The sequence below is a fragment of the Opisthorchis viverrini genome (assembly GCF_000715545.1).
Source record: "Opisthorchis viverrini unplaced genomic scaffold opera_v5_319, whole genome shotgun sequence".
NCBI lineage: Eukaryota > Metazoa > Platyhelminthes > Trematoda > Opisthorchiida > Opisthorchiidae > Opisthorchis > Opisthorchis viverrini.
In genome coordinates this window covers 236,644-256,492 of record NW_008751976.1, presented here as the reverse complement: position 1 = coordinate 256,492, position 19,849 = coordinate 236,644, and the positions used below count along the sequence as shown (strand labels likewise).

Sequence of the window (19,849 nt, the reverse complement as noted above, 5' to 3'; positions counted from 1 at the left end):
ACATTTTAGTGGAGCGGCTGCAGCTGATCACTTGAAAGGATTTCGAGACAGCGCGGAGAGTGACCATAACTCATTTCGGAACTTTTATTCAATTAAGCATCTGTTAGTCTGACGTTAAATTTAAATGGTGTCCCAGATGGAGTCCAACTATATGCCGAAGTTACGTCCAACTCTTGATAAAAATCATTTTGACTCTGTAGAAAAGTAATGTGCACGATACGGAATCTTTTCTTGTTTTTTTTTAGGGACAAATGGAAATGCTGCGGCACTCACTAGTGTTTTTATAAGAATCACACTGGTTACCATGTTTAAGTAAACTATCTTTCATTTTTTAAGGCCTTGCGGTTAATTGATGTTGCCCTTTAAGTTCAACACAGCAGTTAAACGAAAACTTGAGACGCACGAGGTCAGATGAATCACAGCAGCCAAAGATAATTACTAGATACAACTTAAGACAAGCGAAATTCGAGAGGTGAGACCGGAGAGCTCTTGTTAATGTGTATAGTACATAGCATATGACAATTGTCTTGACAAGTAGGAGAAACCGCAAACTTTTTGAGGTTGAGTACTTTGCATTATCCCGTCTCTTTGGTTCATGAGTGCTCTTTTGTATGCTATGTCTTGTCGGATGATTTACCTTATGCCAAGAGTATGGTACATGTCTGCCGATATATGAGTACGATTGAGAGCAAAACCTAAATTACGCTCCCAATATGCCCCTTTTATGCATAACTATCGTCTAGTAACGATGAACGCATTTTCCGTGTGATCTTGCAGTACAAGCCCTTTGGATATTTAGCTCCACAGCTGTCATTTTGAGAAACAACTGTCAAAACCTAATGCAAATTACACGTAATGCACTATTTGTAAGGTTGTTGAAAATTCTTCGGCAGTCCGCGATATCTCGAATATCAAGTGAAACATGAGGCGGCCTGGTGCAACACATTCAGTTGCCTAGAAACATCACAAACGAGCGATTCATCTGGGTTCCAGGTGAGTCTCGCAACAACCAAATTTGTTTGCAAACGAGTGTATTTTGTTAATAATGCTACTTGTTCGATACACACGTGCTTAACCACTGCTGATGAATGAAAACGGTTTACGAGCTGGAACACTATGGTGAGAAATGGCCACAAAATTTGGCATTTTTGAATACAACTTGATCGTCTCCTTCAACTTGTTGGTCGTCTCTATTCAACTAGTTTGCATCCTTTTTTCAATTATCTGTGGGTTCCGCGAGAATAAAAGGAAGCTGAGGAGCATGAATCTGCGGTTGGTATTGCACTTCTGTAGTATACAGTTATTCCGGATGATCTTTTCGTTGCTTGAGGTGTTACGCGATGTTCCTAAAAATCTGATGACTAACTAAATTTTGTGTGATTTAGATCGGTTTAAGCGTCTAAGTGGATAAGACAAAATTGTTATTGATTCTTGGTTGTTGATCAGGTGGCTGTTGATCTTTTCACCGAGCCTGGCAATTGGCTTGCAAACGTTTCGTCTCCATACGAGGAGACATCATCAGCGCGCAGTTGAGTGGGTACTTCTTCCTTGCCTGCGTGCGTTTATATACCATTTGAAGGCTATCTGTTGTCTTCTGACGTGATTGGCTACTTACAGTGTAACAAATTTGGTGAATCTATTGGTCCGTTTGTGATATTTGTTGCCTTGTGATCCGTGTTCCTTTGTGTCGATTGGTTATCCTCACGCCTTCTATTTTTAGTAGTTTGTTCTCCGGCCTCGGCTTGTATTCCATTGTGGTCTGACATTCTTGAGTTTGATTGGTTGCTTGTGCCGCCCTATTTCTTCTACCGTAGCGGTCAGTGTCCCTTCGTCCGTCGGTTGATTTGGTACTTTGATTGGGCGCTTCCTCCAATCTAATTGATGTGTCCGTTTGAATGATGTTTTCTCCCTTCTCTTATGATTTCCTCGTCTGGTTGATTTTGCAATTCTAAGCTCGGTGGTTCTGGAGTTCTCTCGCTCTTAGTGGCTGGTAGATGGGATCAATTTCGATATGTTTGTTGATGGCTTCTTCGGTGGAGTACCATGCTTCCATAAATTCGCGTTCGTTTTTTGTTCTTGCTTGAGCCAATATGCAAACGCCGCTCCAGTCGAACTCGTGTCCTTTCTGATCTTTGTGTGCGGAGATGAGGGAGAACTGATCGTGTCTCTTAGTGGCGAGCTTGTGTTCATGTATTCTGGCGGACAAGTTTCAGTCAAGACTGATCCTGACCCTCATGTCATCGAATTTGCAACTATAAACAATAGGAGACTTCCGGAGGGTCGCGTACTCTTCAAGCGGTATGTTGATCCACGTAGGTTGCACAATTTAATTGCTTGTGAATATCAAATATAAATATACCAAACCAGGTAAATTGCAATTTACTGTGCAGTTTAATTGCCACGCACTATAAAAATTAATTCAAGACCATTTAATTCTATTTCCTGACGGGTGTCTAATTTTAAAGTTTCAGGATCATGTTCCTTGCGAAACAACCGCATTTCAGTTTTATTTGTCCTAGGTGCTGAGTGCTTTTGGGTCGTATTAACTGTTATGAAGTCAGAAATCAGCAGGCCCTAACTCTAGGAAAGTGGATCGCTGTGTGAATTTCCAAAATATGCTATAGGGAACAATTAAAGCCATTCTTTAGGAGTGAACACCCTTATTGTACCCAACTGCGTGCGCCATTAACGTACCGAAAAGGTGACACATTTTTTACAGCTACATGTGATTGCTCCCCTCAACCCAACAATTGCCATCGCAACTGTGCATCCCGAAGCCGGAAACCTGCCTTTCTCCTAAGAACACAAGGAGAACAGTCTACTCTTTTCACATCACTTGCTAAATCTCATAATGAAATGACAAAACCGTGTGCAAGTGTATTTGTATCGGTCAGAGTGCACCAACAATCTTGTGTTTATCTTTGTTTGTGCCTTAAAGGTCCGAAAGAGCGCGTTTTGTTTGCATAAACATTCATCTTTGATTCGTTGATTTCCTGAAGGCGGCCGCCAAAAGTAAATATTTTTCGCCACATTCTTTTCCGGACAAGTTTAAAATCTTTATCTTTGTTGAGGAAAGTTTTTTTTGAACCAGATAGGCAGAAGATTCGTGCAACAGATGAAGTTCCACTACATAACGGAGATGATTTTTGGAGCTTCAGCTTATAAATGCATTTTTCTTTGTAACCGGATGGTATTCAAACGAGAAGTTAGGTGATGGTATGGAAAAAGCTGGGAACTAAGAAACGAAGCATAGTGTTCCCTCAGTACAGCTGAATCTCTCAATGATGTCCAAAAAGCCGCGTTCACCCAGGCGTGGCCATTCCGATACAGTATAGGAAACCCCCATCTACTCGGAAACCGTTGATTTAAATACCACCAAGGTCACCGATGCTGTTAAATCAGTGCGATGATGTAATCAAGGGAAAATCCTATATAGTCCAACTATTGCTACAGGGTTCATCTACCCGGTGGAACTGATGTGTGCATAGGATCCTGATAAAAATTATTTTGTCCGGTGAACCACAGTGCCTCACTGAATAAGTTGCAAGACGGTCTATTTCATCAGCTGCGCAAAATTCGGTGCTCGACCAGCTAATGTAAGCTGGGCACCAACTCTCCCTGATGTTGAAGGCAGCAGTGGGCTGTCTGAGAGTATCCAGCTATCATGTAATTGGTGTGCTGTGTCAACAAAAACTGTGAGATCAACCTTAGTATGAGGTGGCATTTGTGCGGCAGACCTACTTGAAGAAGGTTCACTTCACTATCTCGTTATTGTCAAATCAATTTGCGAGAAAGTACATACTAATAGAGCCTGGATCTCGATCATCTCCATAATGGCATCAGTTCATTCACGGCTTTTATTGTATCTCTTAGCCAAGGCTGAGTACATTGGCAACCAGCACATCATCCTGCACGATTTACCTAAACGTAAAAATAAAATGTGTGTTGGGTTCTAATTAGTTCGTCTCCCTGAAAGATGCGTCTCGGAGTCTTACTCTAACTACCATAGGTCATTTATCGAATAGGATTTACCTCCGTTATGATATCACATGGAACCGTACCGGAGAGTTCGCTGAGTTATGCGTTATTCGGGTACACAGAAACGATGGATTTGTCTCAAGAGACCACCAGCCACATGGCAAAACTACAAGGTTGCTAGACTGTTCGTTTGCATTACACACGAGGGGGGAATGAATGGAAGGAGAGAAGGCTCCTCTCATCAAACCACCACATCGGTGCGTGTAACAACTACACAGGACGGGAATATGGCACAATATTCCTGTTGTTTGGACTCATGTTATTGTTTGTGTGTCCGCGTGCGTATGTGTGTACGTTCGTGGAAAGCGCCATAGATGACGGATGAACGACACATTGACACTTAATGAATTAAAGAGAGCCTTAATCAACTTGTTCACAAGTTACGTGTTTCTCACTAGGATTAAAGTCTGGGAGGAAATACTCAGGGGAAATTGGGTTGCTTACGCTTTGCTGCTGAAATTGTCCGTTTGTGTGTGGGTATGGACGGGGACATAAAACAGAATGAATCCTCTGTTTAATGAACATGAACATAAAAGTCAAATAACAGCGGACGAATTATCAAACTAGATTTGTGCCTGAAAAGCCCGTGGACCGAATCAAACAACGCAGTTTGGAAAATTGCAGCTACTGTTACAGCTGTGTTTAAAGTCACCACAAACGGTTAGTAATATACATTTCTTTTTGGAAAAATCTTATCTGATAAACAAAAAAGATTCTTCGTTCTAATTGAATGACTGGTTCTAAGAAGATCTCATCCAAAAAAATAGAAGGTGAAATCTCTTATGAATTGTTCAGAGAACGCCCCTACTTGAAAACCGATACAAGAAAGTTCATACAAAAGTCAGCGTAGTATACTAACCTCCTGTGTGATGAACGACTGTCATTCACGTGACCTCTACCAGTGCAACCAGGGGTTGGGCAGTGCAACGTTTGGTGGTATAAAGCAAGTTCTGTAGAAATCAAGATACAGAGAAGATTAGATAGGTTTGCTCAAAGGATAACGGATTTTTTATGGAAATGCACTCTCCAACCACTAATACCAGTTCAAATTTCCAGATTTCGGTCCTGAAAAAGTTTCCCTGTTTATCTTCAGGATGGGTCGAGAGTACTAAGATTACATGGCACCATTTTAGAACCCCTAGACACAAACAGTTAATGCCGCAACTGATAGCAGTACATTTTCCTAACAGCATATGATAAAACAGCAAATAAGAAGACAAGTAGACTTTGAAGCCCAAAACTTCTCGGTAGACATTTTGTGTAGTACGTATGAGTCTACGCATTTCAACTAGATAGAGAAGCAGACGGATACGTTTGGACGCCCAAATCGGGAGGGGACAAAGTTGTAGCAGTACACATTGTTATTCGCTAGCTTCTAAACTACTGTTTCACAAGCGCAAATTTTCATCTTATGCAATTAGTCATTAGCTTTACTTGTACCTTCTTGATCGACACTATTTACACTGTCTGACACGTGCAGTCGTTGACCGACAGAGAAAACTAAACGCTCATATCACACCAGGCAACAGCATCAACAATAAACATAACAGCCGATGAATGCCAGTCCCTGTCGTGTTAGCAACCGACAAGCTGCGTTGTCAAGACAGATCGTCGCGATTAGGGTCCACCGCAAAGCATGTCTGATCTGTCTCTGCACATGTCCTGCCACCGGCACACTCGGTGACCATAAATTGGGGAAAATAGGAAGGGTGTACGTTCACCAGCTCTACTCAGTTCACATATAAACAGTTTCGTTTCGAACAGATGATTTGGAGGGAGCTCGTACGTGGTTAATCTTGATGTTTATAGATGTTCAAAGAAGTGGAATGAATGGTAGCTTTGAAAGACCTCGATGATGAGGTGAAATGCGAAAAACGAACAGACTGAAATAATGTTATTCAACTGTCCATGAATTACCTAACCGGGTTGCTAACGGGCTCCAGTCAGTTACGATTGCCAGTAGTGATGACACATGAAAACAACCTTATCGTGTAAACAACCGTGATCGAATAGATGTACGAGGATAGCACCACGCACAAATCTTGAACTGGGGTGGAGAAATCTTGGTCTTGTTTGATCGTTTTATTTTATAGAGGAACTATCGAGAGTTTGTATTTAAGAAAAAATAGAAGATGAAACAATTCTCTATAAACCGCCAAGCAGAATTTCAAGGGCACAATAATTCATCCAGTATACCCAGTTATTAATTCATGGCACACCGCGCTTCCGCTACTATTTTATATGCATCAAGCTCATCCAACATCCTGACGTACATTTGTGGCCAAAAACATATTGAGCGCTAATCACAACAAATGTTTTGTCAGGTATTTGCATAAATACGTGCGGTAAAAGTTCGAAGTATATGGTCTTGTCAGTGGACCAACATCACGATAAAGGTCCTTATGTAAGACTTTATGCCCGACTGACTGTGCTTCAAGCCATTTCCCCGCATAGGGTTCAAGCAACTGAAACATCAGTTTCTGTTCGGATTTTCCTACTTCGTGTCCAGATTGTTTTGAACACAGGGATGATGCTGGTTTGGTCATTGCATTTTGCTCAGATGTTTTACAGGCAGCTGACTGTGGGTAGGCTGTTTGTTCTGTGAATCTACTGCTTATACTACTAATAATAATGACAGTGAAAAGAACACTGGAAGAAACATTGGGGAAGAATGGCTCCTTCCTCCTCACCCACAGTAGTCAGAATGAGAACAAAAACAATTTATCAACTTTGGATGACACACCAACTTTACAATGCATTCGTGCCTTGAGAACTGAAAAGCAGAACGCTGGAGTTGCTAACCATCGCATGTTTTTACGTAGATTGTACATAAATGATTCTACTCTGCAGAACCGAACACGACGACACATTGGAACAAAAACCTATTCAAAATACATCGTTTCCAGCTAGACGGACTACATTTCTTTGGGATTACCAATTACGTCAAAAATTCCGACGTAACATTTAAAGAAAAATAAGGAAGAGAAGTATTTGCATCGTATTCGCCGGACAATAAAAGAATAATAATGATAGATAAAGTTTGAAAATTCTCGTGTTTCCGGGGCACAGTATAGGCTAGCTGATCTGCGCTTCATTTCCATATCTCGATTATTCGAACTGAGGACCAAATCAACACCAACGTATGAAACCGGCTGGGCCGGTACCCCTTGGTTCCTATCTCCAGTTTTTATTCACATCTCCAGTATCCCATCGCCAGTTCTGACAGGATTTTTATTCTGGCGGCTCCAGCTTGTATGATGATGAATACAATTCATCACGAATAAATTGGAACTTGCTGTGGTGTGATGGTTGGTGTACCTCCACGATCCACTGAACTATACTGGGTGGGTGCCTATGCGACAATCGCAGGATCCCTCATACCAGGTTCATCACTGTTAAGAGGTTGGACGAACACAATTGCCTGGCCCTCCAGGTTGCTGATTCGAACAAGTGTGGTAACCCATCCTGTAAAAATTAAAGAATACATTTGCGTTCCCCGCCGAACACCGCGGTTTTGCGGTCAGACTTTTGAGCCAAAGGCCTTGGTTATGGACTCTGACCCTAGATCTGTCTAGGAATGAACGCTTTGACAGTATCCCAGCCCACGTACAACCACTTTCAATTAATAATATTCTCATGTCACATAGGTCGTTGTGTGATGCCATCAGTTGGGTAACCTTAATTGCTACATACACTCCACTGCTAAATCTCTTCTTGTTGGCCCGTCAACTAGGACCGATGACTTCATTCATTCTGCGTCGGTTCTGGAAGCAACTTCTGCGCCTCATCCGGCGCCGACATCCTCATGCAGCTCGAAATCAAACTTCAGGCCCCGAAGTCTAGCCTATCTGGCTTTCAATATCCGCACTCCGCACGGGACAGCAAACTGCTCTTGATGTCACACCAGACTTCCTTAGCATCGATGTGTGCTGTGTGTCAGAAACTAGAATTCCAGATGCAAGCACAGCCATTAGGCTAACCGACCCACTATTTTCCACTAGCTTACGACTGTGCATCTCCGGTGATCCAAAAGCTGCTGCAGTAGGATGTGAATAGTCTGGCATCGTCTTAAGTCAGCGGACGGAAAAATCTTACCTGACCGGGTACTCGTTGATGGTCGCTTCTCTGCGGTTCGTTTGGTAATACCAGTGCAGAAGTCTCATAACCGAGAAGTTGATCGCTGTCCGTCTGTTGTCTCTGCTTACCCCCCCCCCCAACCGACCATAGTCCTGACACCGCCAAGCAAGTTTTTTGACGCCTTGATTGCCCTGTTGTAGCGAGCTAGAGGTTCAGATATTGTTGTGGTTGCTGAAGATCGGAATGCACAAGCGAGCAAGCCTAATGCATCTGAAACTCAATTAGATCGTTGACAAGGATTGGACTTGGTAGCTACCGACAGTGCAGAACGATTGCTTCAGTTTTATGCTGACATCAGGCTATTTTTATGCGGTAGTAACCTCCGAAATAGCCAAACTCTTCTACCCAAATTGTGTCCTACAAAAGTGTGCTGGATACGGACTCAAACTGATCACACTGCCTTTAGTTACCGATGGCACGGTTCAATAACTGACTGCCGTTTGTTATGGAGTATCTTTTTGGATTCCTGAGTTGATTCTCCTTTAGGGTCGCGTAAGGTGCAGGCAAATCGATTCACCATAATCGTCTTCTTAAGTCCATTCCAACTGCTTCCACATCAGTTGTGAATATGTGCTGGAAGAGGATCGCCATATATCTGCATGGTACTTAGAGTTGTACCTGTGTAACGGCGGATGCTACTGATGGAACATGCGAATAGTGTTTTCTCGTAAATCCGCTTCGCGTCTTATGAAAAATGAGATCTATTACGGAATTCGTGGAGTCGCATTTGCTTGCACTTGAGCGAGATTCGATTAATATCCAGGAAAGTTCAGGAAGACGCGTCCAAGGAGATGGATGTTTCGTGTTTGTAGACAAGATGAATATGAGAGTTTCGCTTCCCTGTCCAACTGTTTGTAACTGTTCACTTGGCGTTTTATAATAAATACCCCCACAACAAAGGCCTGCTTCCTCTCACCTGTAGCACGGCCCTCTAGGTTCCGTTCGAGTACAAGATAGCAGAGCGGCACAGCTTGAGAAATGTCCCATCAGGTACCGAACATCATTTGGCCCAACAAATTAATTGTCAAATGGAAGTGAGCATGCGCGGAAACCGTGAAGGCTGATGGACACGGAATGTTAAAATAATGGAAGAGGTTTAAGAGACCAGGAATACCCGAAGATTATTTTGCTTAATCCGTGAAACCGGACCCTAGCAACCACCTGTGAGGTAAACCATCCAGGATCAGAGTGGCGAGCAGAAAGATGAACAACTGGACCGGCAGGCCAAACTCCTCGAACAACAGTTCTCGTGGCGAACGACTGCCAACAGCTGACGTAGAACCCTGGATGATTAAAACGGAAACTCCTACCGTCTTGAAGGTGTGTAAATACATATTTCATCTGAAGAAATATCAAGCTCCTGGTCTGGATGACCTCCCACCTGCATTGATCGAACTGGAAGTGGAATTCTCATACAGCGCGTCTGATCCGTTTGCCTGAATTTGGGAAAGGGAGGCGGTCCCATACAACTTTGAGAAATCGGTTATGGTGCCGATTCTCATGAAAAGGGGCTCCAAGTGAGTGTGATAACCACAGGCATCAGCTTGACCCCGGTCTTAACGAGACTATTGGCGTCGTACGTGTTTCGTCGTCTTATGGTTTCGCATGGAACACTTACTCAAGAGCAGCAAGCGGGATTCCTGCGTTGACCAAATCTTCACACTTCGCCTGATGCTAGAACAACGACATATGACCCAAGATCTTAGTATTCCTGTATTTCCAATGCACATTCTACTCGGTTGACTGGTTTGCTCTTGAAATGCTTGTCTAGCAATGAATGCCTTGGTAGTTTTTGGACACAATATGTTTGTTGTATTTGCGGGATTCCTGGAGGGTGTGTGTATACAGAGACCTCGCCAAAAGCTTCCGTAAATAAAGTGGTGTCCGTCGAGGACGCTGACTGTCTGTCTCTATTCCTACTTAATTTCGTGATCGACAAGGTTTTGCGGCTGATAAAAACCTTATCAATCAGGAATATGCAGGCGATATCTTTCTCGTCTTCAAAGAAAAGTCATATGTGCTTCTTGGTGAGCTGACTTTGACCCACAAATTGGAAGGTCATGCAATCCTTGGACAGGCCAAGTACAATCCAAGGAGAGGCATTCGAAGTTGTGGATAGTTTCACGTATCTTGGAAGTTATATTAACTCAGACTGTAGAGTGTCAGATGAGGACAATACACGAATCTGCAAGGCGCAGTTTGCGTTTGGTAATTCAAGGCACCTAGAGCGCCAAAGCGGTGTCTCTAAATTTCAAGGGGTAAGTTTCGGGCTACAGCACGATATATTTTTTGTACAGCTATGAGATTTGGCGCGTTCGAGCAGGTGTTCGACAACCGTTGTTTCAGAACCATAGCTTGCCTACGTCTAGCATCAGAAGCTGCGTTGGTTAACCCACGTATTGTGCATGCCGAACCATCGTTTACCGAACAGTACTGTTACTCGTGCCCAATTCGGAGTGGCGAAAGCGGAGATGTGTTCAATCCTTGACCTAGCGAACTGATATGAAAAAGATTACTAAAAGTCTGGATGCTGTCGATGCGACTCGCCTTTTATGGTAGGAACTGCACGATTCAAACTGAGCCCGGTTGGAGACGCTTTAATGCTAAAAGATGTCAGTGGCGTTCTTCTCATCAGTTTCTATCCAGACTGCCCGTAGAAGTGTCTAGAGGTGCAGGCTAGCACTAAGTTCATTTCTCTTCCACCTTTATTTTTTCTTCGCAATAGGGCTTTCAAATAAATCTTGTTTGTAGGGCAGCGAAGCATCAATGATCAACACTGATGTCATGCTGTTGATGATGATGATGATGAATGGAATTGGTGAGGATGCTCTAATTGTCAACAGGCAGTGTCTTCTCTAACAGTATGGACGTGTGTTTGGCGCACGACCATGTAAGTGTTTTTAAGTTGTATAAACGTAATTCGCTACTCATAAGGTTGCTGAAAATTCTTCGACAGCCCACGACTGGTTTCGTCATTCTTGGAGCTCATTAGTGGCCTGGAAACATCACAAACGAGAGATTCAGCTGAATTCCAAGTGAGTCTCTCGCGAAACCAAATTTGTTTGCAGGTGAGTGTGTTTTGCTACTTTTAAATTGGTTAAGACGCAGTCATCAATGTAGGGCCTGCATGTCCAGGAGCACAACCTTACCTTTTGTGGAAACACTGCACATAGGCATGGACGTCTAATGTATGTGCCTTATCTTGTTTGAAAATAAGAACAATATCGCCTGTATACTCCAGATCAAAGGGTTTTTGGTCGTCTTGTGAAGAAAATCTCGGAAGTGAATAAGAATAGATAGAGACAGAGAGAATCCTTGCCAGACACTGCTTTTTGTTCGGGAACTTTTGGGGAGCTCCTCACGTATTTTCACTTTCACAAGTCTCAGGTTACAAAAACCATATTATACTGACAAAATTCTGAGGCATCGCGGGTAATTACGCACATTAGGGAGGACGGACCGGTCAAAAGGGTCGAATACATCCGGAATGTCCAGGATTGCTAACACTGTGGGTCGGTTATACCTACTGCTTCGTTCTAGATCCCAAGGCAGCGTCAAGCTGTGGTCAAAAAAGCCCACCGGGCTGGAATTCAGCTCTATATCCCCGAGCTAATTCTTCCCTAGCCGTCGTAAGAAGACCAAATGCAAATCACTTTGTGACTGAATTTTGACTGATTGCTTTGTGTATGAGTCCGTTTTCCAAAGTGGATATCATCACCAATTCTTCCCATTTTTATGGGAAAGTCTCCTCTTCAAAGTTTTCTTACAGTATGCTGTGAAGCTCATCCTTTTAAATATCTCCGTTCTTGATCCCACTTGTGAACGTTATTTGCATAAAAGTTGAGCTTTGACGACCGAAATCATACTGTCTTTACGATTACTGTCGATTTATGCCTGAAAATAACCACTTTGGCTGATATGCCACAAACCAACGTGAAGTTAATTCTACAGTGATCTTGTTGCAATGAGAGAAGCACTTCACTTGTTTGGTGTTTTAAGACGAAAATTTGTGCCTGTCAATAAGGAAAACTACAGCAAATTAGGCATATAAAGGAGTATGTCTATGTATGTTCGAGCAGGCAAATTTTCCCATAGTAACACCCATTCACGGTGTGTCTAAACAAGAAACAGGTCATTAGCTGGCAATTAGTCAATTAGTATTGGAGACAAGAAGGCTGAAAACGTCGATCTGCCGTCATAGTTTTGGTTTGACTATCTTTAGTGCGTGATCACATTAGCATAAGCTGGTTAATTGCCACAAATGTGATAAGCCACGGAACGAAGCCTCTGGCTGATGATGCTCCAACATATGGTGTTGCAGCTTACGACAGGAGTAGGGAGAGATAAGTAACCTGGTTCAAGATAACATGTTCTGTCCAGGTGACATGATGAGAAAATGTTCCATGCGCGGGCTCAAAAAATCCTAACATGTGATAGGAGGTAGTCTGATAAGGGCAAAATATGGTTCGGCTTGGAAAAGGAAAAGCCATAGTTCAGGTTTCAAGTAGCCTATGCGTATCTGTCTGTCTGTCTGTCTATCTGTCACAACATATGTTCTGTTTTGTGGTCGGTGATGAAAAGTCCCTTATCTTTTTTCCTCACTTCCCACATTTCTGGCCTCCAGTAATGTAGGACACAGTCCACCAACCCCCTCTATGTAAACCGACAGGCGAATGGAACAGTAGCAAATCATCCTTTCCCACATTTGGCGGAAATTTTGATAAGGATTCTGTATATATCGCCGCAGTGCTCCACTTTGGGGTCATCAGTACACGCAAGCACAAACCCGTGGCAAAACGTTGAGGCTGACACGTGCTTTCTAACATTTAATTGTTCATTTATACCGAATAAATTTGCGGCACTACTGCATGAAGAATCCTGAAGGACAGAAAGCGGTAGGTTGTACCACCACACGTATATTACGGTTCAGTCCGAGAAAATGCGGTGGGAGTATATCACTCGGCGGCACACCAAAAATCAAAGCTTGGGCTCAAAAGTAGATCCACACAGGTGTACCATAGTTTTTGGGTGGGGGTAGTTCGCGGAGAGTTGGGCAACCAGTCGCTGTAACCAGAAACATTATTTGGCGTCTACCTGTGTCCCATAAGCGGAGGTTATTTTTGGGGACTGCCATAGAACACAAAAGGTGGCTTTCGGAGTTCGGTTGTAGAATAATGACTTTAGCAGGCCAGTTAAATCCCGTTAAGCCAGAGGTAGGTAACACTCCAAACTTCGGAACTAATTCGCAAACCATTCATGGACAAATACTGCGTGTGATAAACCTAGAGAAATTTGTGCATTATCTTCACCTGTTTATCACACAGTATCAGAAAAAAGTAGTCGAAGTATAACAAGCATTCAAACGTCTCATGTGCATATTTGGCATTCTTAGGTTGGATATTTAGCGGATCACTGGAGGCGTCCATACCGAATTCTTTCACACCCGGAAAAATACCACTAGAAAACTTCTTAAGTGATTACGTCACGTCTGGAAAGCATTTATGCTGATGCTTCGTGATTTATCTTTCATGTAAACTGTCTTGTTTGGGGGACTGAGATTCCTTGCCAAGTAATTTGAACCATTTTCATCTTCTTTAACACGTCACTCAGCTTGACGCCTGATTGATCATGAAGCTACTCTCTTCAGCCACTTGTCTGTTTGGTGGCCAGAAGTAGTCACTTAGTTCACCTGCGACGATAAGAATCAGATGTTTGCAAACACCAAGTTACCATTAAACACCCAACAACTTTTTGGTCAGCTCCCATTTGGCAAGGATCCCTGATATGAAGGAAATACTTGTTAGTTCCAAATGCTTGTTGTTTAGTCAGTTTCAGAGAAAGCGTGTTCATGACCGTATAATCCACTTATGTGGGTTTTTTGGAACAAAACAACTGCCAGAATGGCCTTACGATGACTACTTCAAAGCTCGTAATGGCTTCCATTTGGTAATTAGCACTGAGTGATGAAGATACCAGTATCGAAAATAGTGTGATCACTAAACACCATCTTGCTACACTGATTTCTGTAGTACATGGATGCGAATTCTGAGTAATGTAATTGTTCCAACTTCACGAATCATAATTGCCTAAAACTTTGTGGAGTTGATTAAAAGACTATTTTAACAGAGCACCTGGGAGCGATCAGCTAATACAGAGTAGAGTGAAGAATACCCATCAATGATCATGGCGTTTTATACTCTTCTCTGTGTCAGGGTGAAAAGCTTCTTACGTTTTTGCAATAGACAACTAGTTTCGGAGACGAAATCCCTCGTGACACAATGTGGACGAGATGTGAACCCTTTTCACGTGTGTCAATGTCTGTATGAATGTGAAAGGCTGTCATGCTGGAACAGGAGACGGAAAACCTTTGAAGTGTGGCTAACATGGGTTTTCAGAGATCAGCCAGTCATCAGTGAATACTTCCGTTTAAGGAACCTGCTTGATCTGCTGACATTCAGGCAACCATGCGTTGTAAACTGTTGAAGATTGTCCCATGAGCAATCAAGAAAATATACTCCAATATCTGAAATAAGAAGTGAGTGCATTCAGTTGACCATTCTGTCCTGTGAAGTCAGTACAAAGAATGTAGCTTTTTTGGCTTATGCAATACTGATAGCTCTGAAATCGGTCCGCTATTCCCTCCACTTAGCCACCGAAACAAGTTACAGTCACCGGAACATGGATTATCGACAGTATCACAGCCAAACGCGGAAATAGCTCCTGTTAACTGACAAAACTTTTTTGGAAACGTAATGAGTGATTAGATCGTTCCACTTGATTGTGTGTGAGCGTCTTGGGCTGTGATTTTAAATGCTACCTAATGAGCTTGGTGTTCTTCGGGCAAGTTAATATTTTTTCAATAATATTTTGGACCATGTGCCAGCTACGGAGCTCACGCAATGTGGCGTCTCTCGAAGAATTTGTTCACCGCGGGACAGAGCTCCGATAGTTAATTCGTCAACAGTTCGTTGGCTCGGATTGTCAAAGATGTGTGGTCACGAAAAAAATAATGAGGGTTCTGAATAAGAGAGATAGGCTGTCATTTCAGTTTTATTTCTTCAGATTTCTGCAATTCACTCATCTCTGTTAACTACACAAGAGAATGAGACGGATGGGAATTAAGGATGACAATAAAATATACTACTATGGGGGCATTTTCTAAATAGGCATCAGTGGCGAAATCCGTTCCATGCGTATTCAGCATCAAGAAGGTAAAATCCAGGTAAACTCACTCGCAAGAGGAGTTGCGCTTCTTCCAGGGTTATCAGCTCAACAGGATTCAACGACGTACGGCTTGCTTCGCTCTTAAAGGATAAGATACATCAAATTCGCATTCCACCCCTATTAGCGGCCATATTATGGTCTGCCAAAAACTAATATTTACTTGCGTTCGCCTAGCCATGCACCACTTTTGTAACACTACACTATAAAACAGAAAGCTGATAGCAGAAAAATGGGACTGCTGCAGCTAGGCGGATTTCAGACTTTGGCTGGTTCTTTTCTGGAACGAATCACCCTTTTCAAGGCAAGATTTGTTTAACCATTCACAACTCGTTTCAGTATTTCTTGCCAAGTCGGGCTGATTACTAGGAATCACTGTGAGACTGAAAAATAGCTCCAGGCATTGGACTACTCCAAACAGTATTCTGAGGGAAGGGGACTTACCAGCGACACTCGCCTTGTCTTTCCTGGGGCAGCCGGAAACACTAGATGTAGAATGGAAATACATACAGAATATGTTATGTTTACATCCTGACCGGATATCTGGACCGCGTCTGACAAAAGTGTAAGAACATTAACGTCTCAAATTATGTCACAGCGCAGAAGTGTTGCTCGACCGGTGCAAATCCAACTATTGTGTGGAATCATAGAACGTATCCTAGACTGGAGTTGCAGCTAAATAATTTGAATAGCCGAAAGCCCTGTTAGTTCACAAACTCATCGGAATTCTCCACACACCGTCCAACATATGGCTGTGACTACGTTTTTGGGTTTGATGGAATCAAAGCATTCTGTTTTCTCCACAGCTACTGACATAAAAGAAAGCAAAATGTTCTGGCAACAAAACAGGTTTGGGACCCCATTTGTTAAACAGCGGTTGTACGAAGGGAAAATTCGCCGTGTTACTTACCTTCTGTGATAGGAATACAAGCCAGTGGCATGACCAGTTCCATCACAGCCTCTAATTGGACACCGACCTTCAGCACTCCGGCCTTTCTTTCCTTGGACAGAGAGGAGTAAAAATGAACGAATTTATAGCAGTATGAACCAAAGTTATGGTTTCTAATACGTAGCTACAACAAACAGACATTAAGTTCATTGGTTTCATCTCATTTAAATAATTAAACCAAATTGAATCGTGCAGTTGGAAAAGTTTTTCAGGATGTACTATCAGTCAGCAGAGCAAAGCTGCAAAACAAAAGCAAAACGTGGAAATTTAGCATTAATTTCGGTGGTTGTCGCTTAAAACTAAGGAGACCTGTGTCGAAAACACCGTTTGTAACGATCAGCAGCCCTCAACCTGTCGATTTCCTCTTGATGTGCACGCGGTTCTTATTTTTGAAATTCAGTTATTTTTGGTCAAAAACTCCACCAGAAACTTCACTAGAGAGAAGCTTTGCGTTAACATGAAAATTCGTCTTTTCAATGAGTAAATAGTGCTTGTTTTACATGAGTGTTTCGTTTTCGGTTGGACTAACACTTATTCTCTTTTAGTTGGAAAGTCATTTCGTAAAACTAGTGGAAAATACACTAGTTCATATCACTGCGAGAAGAATTAATCGTCCACTTCATGAAGGCATTCATTTCTTCTGGTTCGGTTCTTTTGTAATATAACTAGCGTTCACGAGATGAACTATTACTGTACATTGCATTCCCGTCATTCAAGTCTAGGTGACCTTTTTCAGCAGCTAGAGTAAATTCAATGAAAAGATACACGGCAAAGTGTAATGACGAATTCTGCATCCCTCGGAAAGTAGTTTGACTCCTGACTGATGAGGATCGCCTAAAATGATTTCCAAGTTGATAGTCTCTCGAAAGAAGGACAACACTTAATGGATTTCGGTATGTTGTGCTACTAGCGATGCACCAGACTTCCGTACTTCAGTCTACACTTTGCGTGAGTGAGCTACCATTTGCGTGACCTGAACACGCGTTCATCCAGCAGGCGAATGAATAGATTAGGTACGATGTACTCTGTCCAAGTTTGAGGTAAGAGAACGTCTCCTCAACAGCATTGGACGGGTATTTTGAGTTTTTTTCCTTACGCTTTGAATTGGATTAACGCGATTAGCATTATTGAGTATTTCAACTGCAGAGTCATTAGGGTCATATTTTATAGCCGAGGTAGCTGACAAGAACTAGTGGGAAAAGTATACAATCCTGTGGGGCTTTACCTGTTCCTGAACGACTTCTTTCAATCGTTTCTGGGGTTTTTGGACTGAAAGATTGGTCTCCATTTTCCAACTTCGCTTTTGTAGTGCGGTCTCTAGGACTACTGGACTGACTGGCGTGAATGAGTTCGTCCAATGAACTCAGTTCTTGCGGATACCTATTTGCATTGAATATCTCTGGCTCATAAAACGTCAGTCGTTGATGCTCACTATTCTTTGAGTAAAATCGATACGATGCCATATTGGTGGGATAGGACGATATACTTGAATGCTGTTTCCATGATTCCACCTCCCCCACACTGCACCCGAGTGGAGCAAAAGTTTCCGTTGCGCAGTTCGACTGTGCCACTGCAGCTGCAGTGGCTGGTGTCGCGGCGACGGTAGACGTTACTGTAGTTTCACAAACATCTGATTTGCGGACCAATGCAAGCGCCATTGAAACACATTCGCGCGCGCACGGGGTGGTATCGAATTTCTCCGAGTTTTCACCCCCACCATCACCAAGTGAGTAGTCTTGTGTGGAGGAACCCGACTCACTCAGACTGTTGCTCCGTGACCTGGTACTGTGCATCACGCTTGCTTTGAAAACAAAGCTGATAAACGGCGGTAGGTATGATCGGCTGGTTGGTTGGTTGGTTGGTTGACAGACACACAAATGAAGTGCGTCAAATTTACTTTGGTTTCAATCAAGGCTATCGTAAATTTTTGCGACTGAAAATGAATAAATGGATAACATGAGTCAATGAAGGTAGACATATTACCATACAAAATGGACAAGATAGAGCACAACAGTAGAGATATTTAGTCCTACGTGTTTGCATCCATCAGCTGCTTTTGCTACATGTTAGTTAACGGGTGAAACTTTCAGTCGCAATATCTCTATTTACTTGGCCATTGGGGTAATACTGCATACAAGGAATAACTCGGAATTTACTTTGGTGTATCACTGTAAATATTCAACCGAATTCATCACACAAAAGACAGCCACATCAAATCTGCCTTATTCAGCAGAATTTTGTCGCCACTTTCAGGAGACGACCCCCTATTCCCAAGGCTCGTATCAAGTGTGCCGGGTTTGGTTTGTCTTAATCAGTGCATAACAATGCATAGAGATAATCAAAACGCTTTCTTTAATCTCTTCCGTTTCGATTCTGTTTCACTTCGACCTGAAATATTCCGCAGAAAATCCCAAGTTTTACAATAGCATGTGGTTTTTGGATCACGTGTGACCGCGTGATGTGGAACCCGTGATTGAAGGATGAGCGGCGCTATATCATGTCTAAGTGCGAGTTAATCACACTGCTGATCAGCCACTCTTGGCCGAACGGTTAGGTGTTCAAACTACTAGCCGGGAGGTCGCGGGTTCGAGACTCTTCGGAGTTTCGTGAGACACGCACTGCTGATGATTCCCAATAAGGATGAAACAGCTGTACAGTGCGTCTCGGCTCTTCAGCATAGATTGGCTTCAATTACAGGACGAAATCTCCACAAAAATGGGCTCGGTTTCTTGTTACATTGGGCTGTGTCAAATGAATAATGCTGTGCGACTGCTTGCATAGGTTTCTGGGAATTTAATCAGTAATTCTGAATCAACTTCTGTCCGTAAACGGGAAGCGGGTAAGTCCAGTTTTCCAGGATACCCGTCTCCCTGGCTATTCCCTTAAGGGCTACCTACCCGACCATATTCTATCGTTGTTTCCAAGGCGCAAAACACAAAATGCGATTTACTGAGTCGTCACTTGTTGGCACCACATCCTCACATTCCTTACTGTGTGTCCCTTGTGACTGCTACGACCAGATGAACCTACGACTAAAGCGCATCAGGTGTACGTAGATAACCTCTGGATTGTCCATCTAGCAGTAACAGACTGCTGTAAATTAATTTACTTATTCAGTTGGTTGATAAAAACAATCTGCCCTTGATAAGCGAACTGAACAAGCATGTTGTCTATAAAACTGTTTTTCCCTGACTGCCCTGATGTGGATCTTGTGGAATTTCCAATGAATCATGATGTCTTATGGTATCTGCGGGTGTGTTTGAGCGTTTAAAACAACGCAAAGCTACAACACGACTACGAATTAAGCCATCAGTGGAAATGTCTATGCACGGTGGGGAGATTTTCCAGCAATAACAAGCTCGAACCGATGATCTCCACCACCTACTGGTTTTCAGTTATAAGGAACTCAACGTCTAAGTGCCTCATTTCCCAATTTCAGCATATCCTGCAGTCCTCCTGAATACGCTTTTGTTTTATCTCAGCCAAGTCATAACGCCTGAGGTC

At 42.8% G+C, this 19,849-nt stretch overlaps 1 protein-coding gene across 1 annotated transcript; it reads right to left on the bottom strand.

Moving 5' to 3' along the window:
- Nucleotides 1–16,308: 16,308 nt before the first annotated feature.
- Nucleotides 16,309–18,138, bottom strand: T265_15004 (hypothetical protein; the record flags this gene model as incomplete). The annotated part of the gene is made up of 2 exons (XM_009176164.1): nt 16,309–16,397; nt 17,571–18,138. Coding segments are annotated over 2 exons (657 nt in total), but the record flags the coding sequence as incomplete, so codon positions are not given.
- Nucleotides 18,139–19,849: the final 1,711 nt, after the last annotated feature.